Raw genomic sequence first — 6,938 nt, forward strand, 5'->3', positions numbered from 1 at the left:
TTCGTGGATGGAGGCTTGTTTTTTTAGGATTTTCGCATCGGGAGGCAATTTATAGGCGAAAGGGCGAGGTAGGCGGCCACCCGAAGGCCCCACACCATGCCTAGGCGCGACCAGAGGTGGGCCCGCGCCTAGGGGTGTTGTGGCCACCTCGGTGCCCTTCTCCGTCTCTGCTTTGGACTCCGTCTTAGGGTCGGAAAAATTGGAACTTTAGCTTTCGTTTCGTCCAATTCCGAGAATATTTCCTGTAAAAAAGGGAACTGGCGCTGTCGCATCTTGTCAATAGGTTAGTTCCAGAAAATGCATAAAAGTGCAACGAAGTGTAAACAAAACATATACAAATTGATGTAAAATAAGCATGAAGCATAAAAAATTATAGATACGTTTGCACCGTATCACAAGGAGATAGTGGAAAGAATAAATATAGGTTGACTAAGTGGAGTGTTATTTGCCATCCGAAAGATCAGGGTGGACTTTGTGTCCATAATCTAGAGGTTAAAACAGGGCCTTGCTTGCAAATGGCTGGCCTAGTTATTAACTGAGCATGGGGTATGGCAAACTTGTTGCGGAGAAAGTATGTTGGCCGGAAAGCGATCTCTCAGGCTATATGAAAATCTGGAGAGTCTCATTTTTGGGCCGGTATAACTATAATGGCTACTAAGAAGCACTTTTACCGTATGGTTCTTTCTCCGTTAGATATGAGTTGGAGACAGTGGCGGAGGCAGGATAAACAAATAAGGGGGGCCAAAGCAGAGAAAATGGCTATTGGGGGGGGGGGGCAAAGCACAAAAATACACAGCTAATTTGCATCCTGTAGCACTAAATAACATGGACCTAGGCATAAATACTGAATCTTAGGGGGGGCGGCAGGGCCCCTCCTGGTCCCCCCTGTCTCCGCCACTGGTTGGAGATAAAGTTCTGGGAGAATAATATTGTAAGTGATAAAGGTGGTACTTTAGCAAAGATGATGGAAACATCTCCACCGACTATGACGTTTAGGCATGATGTTATTGGACCCCGGTTGGCATATTAGAATGAACTGCTACAACGATTAGCTTCAGTCCAGTTGTTGCAAGGGTCCGACGAATTTTACTGGGGACTCACCAAGAATAGTGTATTTTTGGTTGGTTCCATGTACATAGCTTTAATCGAATCCATTCAACCGATAGTTATTAATAAATCTATTTTGGAAGACGAAGATACCTTTGAAAATAAAAGTTTTTGTGTGGTATGTTGGTCGAGGTGTTATTATTACTAAAGATAACCTCGTAACACGCAACTGGCATGGATGTATGAAATGTATTTTTTTGTCACGGTGAGCAGACAATCAAACACTTTTTCTCCTGGTGTCAGTTTCTAGGTCTATATGATCAATAATTCAGATAGGTTTTGCCTTATACCCGCCATGTTTCATGTTGATTCTGCAGGAGAGTATATCTCCCAGCACCTGCGTGGTGTTCTTGCTGAGCAGGGCACCCTTGCCCAGTTCTCGTGTCCCGGCGCCCATGCTTAAAATGGTGTCACCGAGCGTAAGCATCGTCATATTCTTGAAACTACCCGTGCTATGATGATTGCTTCCTCTCTTCCGCCGCATTTCTGGGCTGAGGCTGTCGCTACGTCGACTTACCTCATTAACATTCAACCTTCTGCTGCCCTTCAAGGTGGCATTCCTCTCGAGCGTCTTTCTGGTCGCTATCCAGATTACTCGACTCTTCGTTTATTTGGTTGCGTTTGCTATGTTCTTCTCCCTCCTCGCGAACGCACCAAACTGACCGCTCAGTCTGTTGAGTGTGTTTTTCTCGGATACAGTGATGAGCATAAGGGTTATCGCTGTTGGGACCCTGTTGGTCGTCGGATGCGCATCTCTCGTGACGTCACGTTTGATGAGACGCGTCCCTTCTATCCTCGCTCCACCTCGAGTACTTACCCGGTGGATGATACCTCTTTTTTTCTTTTTCCGGATGCACCCCTGATGTCCCTTCTCCTCCTCCTCCTAGTTCTCATGCGCAAGGTGAAGGAGTATCTAAGGAGGAAAGTCAAGAATATTAGTGTCCCAAGGAAGGCACCCGCAGTGGATAGATATTTGATGAATGGCTCTAATCTTTCAGGTGGTCGTGTTCAACATCCCTGTTCTTGTTTCCTTGTGATCTGATCATCAATGTGTCAAAGTTTACAGTGGTAGCATGGTAGGACAGTTGGTTGGTGTGTCTAGGCGGTTAGAGTTGGGAGAGTTGCTTTCGGAGTAGTCCGCATTGGGTTTTATTGTAACGGTTTTCGCTTGATTTCCGTTAATTAACCGAACAATTATCTTCTTCTTAATTATTAGATTGGAGCAAAGCTTTTGTCTTGGTTTAAAAAAGAGTAATGGGCCAGTGATGTGACCCTGGGCATGGTTTACTGGCCACAGTGACTTGAAGCTAGTGTCTTGAAGCTGTGACCTTGATATTATAACGCTAACTGAGAATCCGAGATACTGTACAAGGGAGTGCTGATATGGGCACTTCACGTTGAAAAAAACTTGGCCACACAAAGATAATTGCATTTCTTCAGTGTTCGAATAGGTAATTCATTGGGGTTGTTTTGTTGAATTTGAGACGGCGCATCTGTCTTAATACCCGGTCTTGCACTGATCAATTTATACACACCGTCATGTCGTCAACTGACAACGCACACTCAGTGGTTTATATCCGATGATGATTTCTGCAGAGGACAGCTGGAAACTTGTATTTGGCAATTGGACCAGCTGCTCCTGAAAGACACTTCTTACAATTTTACATCCTGTGGATTTACCATTCAGCTTATTATTCACCCTAGCATGCAAAATCTCAGCCATGGAATGGAACTGCGACTAACCTCTCTCTTTTTTTTTGATTGAAGGAACCCCACAAGGGTTCCCAGTTTCATTAAGAAACTGATGGTGAGGCAAACAGCTCCGTATCTCAGTGGTTTTGCAACATTTAGGAAACCAAAAGGGGACAAACACCCTTTTACCTGTAAAACGTAAAGCTACAACTAAGTTATACCCAAAACTAGATGCAACGTTCTGTAAGGCCAGTTTTCAGCGACACAGATACAAAGATTCCCAGCGACTAACCTCATGCATGATATTCATCTACCGGGTAGATTCAAACGCCATGCACATTGGTGGAGTGATCTTGGCCAGTGAAAGCAAGGAAGCTGGGAAGATCCAGAGTCCATCTCCGCAGATAAAACCAGAAGCAACTGCCGGCACCATATGCACTGCTTTGCTTTTGTCAATCTTGTGCCAGATATAAACTATCAAGGTCCCGACACACATGTCGATGGCAAAGCTCGCGCCAACAAGGAAGGGAAACCCCATTGCCATGGGTAAGGGAATCCATTTGCCATATTTCCGCGGGAGGAAATCCCTCATAAGGTTGGCCACCAGTGCAAAGGCAAAGAATCCACAGCACAGCTGCAAGCAGTGCTTGGGCAGAGCAGAGAAGCCCTCGACGCCAAGAATTGCGATGTTTCGGTATATTAGAGCATACGGTGCCTTCCAGGGCCCATTCAGGTTGCCTATGTCAAAGGCATTGTAGAACACAAAGAATGCCAGCGGCGCGATGATACATCCCATGACGGTGCCAACAATCTGAGCAATAAGCATTGATCTAGGTGATGTTAATGTAAGATGCCCAGTTTTGAAATCCTGCATCAGATCAGCAGATATCGATGCGATAGATTTCACCATACCACAGCCTACCATCCCAGCAACTACACCATGTTCTTTTCCAGCAGTGGCTGCAAGAATGAGTAGAGCAACTTTTCCATAGTTGAAGGCCATGTTGATGTCAGTAAGGCCGGATCCGTAGGCATTGGAGAAACCCAGGGCAGGAGCCAATATGTATGCTATGATAGCATAGTACCACTTTATCTCAGGGAACATCAAGGGAATAGTAATAACAGCAATGAGCGATAATCCAAAATAACCCAAGAAGGCTATCCAATTAGGAAGACTCTCTCTCGTAAAAACTTCATTGCGATGGAGGTCATCCAGCGAGAGAATATCTTCCTCTGTAAGCATAATGAACCCCATGTCAGATCATGAATACGTCAAAAGGTTGTACTTTAAGAAGTTTACCTTTCTTGGTCTTCTTCTTTTCTGATTTGTCGACTATACTCCAAATGGTCGATACAATGATCTTTGCAAAATTGTACATGCCATCTCCTAGGATGAGAGCTATGCAAATGAATGCCTGAGAATAAGAGAAGGTAAGAAACGAAGGATTGTAAATCACACACACATCAACAAATAAAATTGACAAACAAACCTTGTAACCTTGCAGGCTTCTCATGCTGCTTTCTGGTAAATCTGCCGGATACCAGTTCCCTTTCAGATCAGAAATCAGTGGCCACATTATACCATAGGAGAGAATAGAACCGAGAAGGAGAGATATATTGATAAGGTGGGGGCAAATCATCCCTGCCCCAACATATGTGAGGTTGAAATCAAAGAAGAACCTGATACCCCATTATAAATTCAATTGTGTCAAACTGTTACTAGTGATTTAGTGGAGAATGGAGCATAATAGTAAGCGAAGTGACTGGTATTACGTTTGTTTCCTTGCTCGTAGTCCAAGAGTGGGAAACTGCGAAAACCCACATTTATCTCCACCAGAGTAAAACCACTGGAAAAAGCTCCAGAAGAAGCTGATTACAAAGTATTTTGTGAATCCTTTCACTTGCATCCTGACATTACCAAACAAAACATTAAATTTACTGAAATGGTAAGAAAAGGTTGATTCTGCATACCATTGCTTATACTAGAGAACTGCGTACTTTGCCAAATCATCTCCCTGAGGCGCATGAAATCCATTTATAAGCACGGCAGTTGCAGTTCCGCTTGGGTAAGATAATTTGTAGTCAATCACCAAAATCTGAAATTTTACATAGTTCCATACAAAATTATGCTTCAAATTGAATTGTTCATTTACAGGTGATGTCAAACAACTTGAGTAGTTGTAACGTAACAATGAAAAGCTATGCAGGGATTACATTCAGTTTGAAAGGGTTCACGACCTGATAATCCAACTGACCTGGCACACAGCCGTGAACGGTATACAACTGTAGACACTACTTTTTTACTAAAGATTATTCTTGGGATTCAACGCAGTTTAATTGCAACTGAAAGTTCAAACAAAAAATAATCCTTAACTTTTCAAAATGCATAGTTAATTTTAAAAATATGTATGAAAACCATACTTGAAGTATCTAGCACTTTTTTTAGATAAAAAGTATCTAGCACTTTGTTTAACAGAAGCACTGCATTTCGTGGCCCTATTTTTCTCGCCCCAAGTTAGGTTAACAAGTTTGCCATACTTGACTATTCTTAGCCTTTAACTGAAGCAATACATGTTGTCAGGCTTTATTATTCTTAGCACAAGTTTGACAAACTTGACCAGTATTAGGCTTCAACAAAACAATCCCATAGACCATAGTCCATAGAGCCATATATAAATCAGCGAGTGTGTTATCGGTTTTGCTAATTCTCAGTTTATTGAGATTTTTTTAAGTCTCATGAAAGCTGCACCTTCCGTTTACTGTGCAACTGGGTGAAAAAGTGCAAGTTGCAGTTTTCAGTAAACTGAAGTTGCCCCTTTCACATCGATTGATATATAAGAGAATCTCAGTAGAGTGATCATAGATGGTGGGACTTTGTTGCCGAAAAGCTTTGGCAAGACTAATGTATGGTTAGAATAACTTAGCTAGTTAGCTAAACTGCTAAATGCAGTGTGGCGACCAAACAGTCTGAAAATCAGGGAACTCTAGCGTTCACGTGAACACCTAACAACACCGACGCAAATCGTGGTTTATTTCAGCTTACATAATCCGTCAGGCACATGGCTACAACACCTAACGCTACGGAAAGAAGAAACGAAAATGCCAAAGGAGCTGATGACCACTTGGCCACTATGCAAAGGAACAAAATTGGGGACGAAAGGCAAACTCACAGATCTTCTTAGCTAAGAGCGGCGTGATTTGGAAGGCAAAATCTGTTGTGTGGGAGAGGTCACCAACCTTTCTGAGAGGGACGAGCGCGAGGATCCCGACGAAGCTGACGGCGAAGAGGTAGCCGGTCATCCAGCCGATGCCGGGCTCTTTCCATCCCACGTTGCCCTCGATGTCCGTCCCGGCCGCCTCGTAGGTCTTCTTGCTGAGCCCAAGCAGATAGGACCCAAACCCACCTGGGAATTGAACAAGGAAAAATCCAACAACGCGTCAAAATCCAAGGTCTCCACTTACCCTCAAAAAAAAAAAAAACTTGAGAAGCAAAGGGGGGAGGTGGTCCTGACCGGCGGAGCTGATGCCGTAGCAGGCGACGGCGCATGTCTGGATGACGGTGTTCTCCTGGCGCGTGAGCGGGCGGACGGCGAAGCCGAGGCGGGCCGTCGCCTGCGTCCAGACGCGGAGGATGACGAAGGAGATGAGCGCGGCGGAGACGTTGAGGGTGGGGTCGAGCCCCGTGGTGAGGTTGAGCTTCATCACGATGACGCTGTACATGATGCCGACGGTCGCGGCTACCACCAGGCCGCGCGCCGTCAGCTGCTCCGACCACTTGGGCACGGGGCCTCTCACGTGCGCGGGCTGCCCCGCCTCGGCGCCGTCGCCGTACAGCTCGGCTGGCTCCTCTTTGCCTTCGCCGGCAGCGTCCCGCTGGCGGAGCGCCATGGCGAGCCCGCGCCGCCGCGGTGGCCTGGGGTCGCTTCCTCCGCCGGCCGCTCCTGGTTCGTTGGGGAAAACATTTTCGCCGGCGTCAGATCAGAGGAGGCGTCAGAAGGAGTTATCAGTGAAACGGAATTGATCATGACATGACAAGTGCAAGTGATGTTACTACCAATATAAGTATTTTGAGCTCTGGAGTCAATGATTTTGATCATCTATTCATGGGCACGAAAAAGTTACAGTATTTTCTAGACCGG

At 45.2% G+C, this 6,938-nt stretch overlaps 1 protein-coding gene across 2 annotated transcripts; it reads right to left on the reverse strand.

Moving 5' to 3' along the window:
• Positions 1–2,418: 2,418 nt before the first annotated feature.
• LOC124669873 (probable metal-nicotianamine transporter YSL9) lies at positions 2,419–6,716 on the reverse strand. Of its 2 annotated transcripts, XM_047206411.1 has the most exons (8): positions 6,312–6,716; positions 6,037–6,203; positions 4,798–4,895; positions 4,573–4,707; positions 4,290–4,479; positions 4,100–4,214; positions 3,092–4,032; positions 2,419–2,988 (listed from the first exon to the last, which is right to left on the reverse strand). In XM_047206411.1, the coding sequence occupies exons 1-7, from the start codon at positions 6,685–6,687 to the stop codon at positions 3,110–3,112; spliced, it is 2,004 nt and encodes a 667-aa protein (XP_047062367.1). In that variant the 5' UTR covers positions 6,688–6,716; the 3' UTR covers positions 2,419–2,988; positions 3,092–3,109. The 2 variants fall into 2 exon arrangements, with proteins under 2 accessions (XP_047062367.1, XP_047062366.1); XM_047206410.1 differs by having other exon boundaries at positions 2,419–4,032; positions 6,312–6,702.
• Between the last annotated feature and the right edge of the window lie 222 nt (positions 6,717–6,938).

The sequence above is a fragment of the Lolium rigidum genome, chromosome 7, assembly GCF_022539505.1.
Source record: "Lolium rigidum isolate FL_2022 chromosome 7, APGP_CSIRO_Lrig_0.1, whole genome shotgun sequence".
In the NCBI taxonomy this organism is placed as follows: Eukaryota; Viridiplantae; Streptophyta; class Magnoliopsida; order Poales; family Poaceae; genus Lolium; species Lolium rigidum.

What these genes read in the sequence shown, in the direction of transcription:
- LOC124669873 (XM_047206411.1), bottom strand. Translation starts at nt 6,687, where the DNA reads ATGGCGCTCCGCCAGCGGGACGCTGCCGGCGAAGGCAAAGAGGAGCCA. An exon ending in CTACGGCATCAGCTCCGCCG is followed by an intron (nt 6,204 to 6,311) that starts GTCAGGACCACC and finishes TTCAATTCCCAG; the next exon opens with GTGGGTTTGGGTCCTATCTG. An exon ending in CGCTCGTCCCTCTCAGAAAG is followed by an intron (nt 4,896 to 6,036) that starts GTTGGTGACCTC and finishes GTAAAATTTCAG; the next exon opens with ATTTTGGTGATTGACTACAA.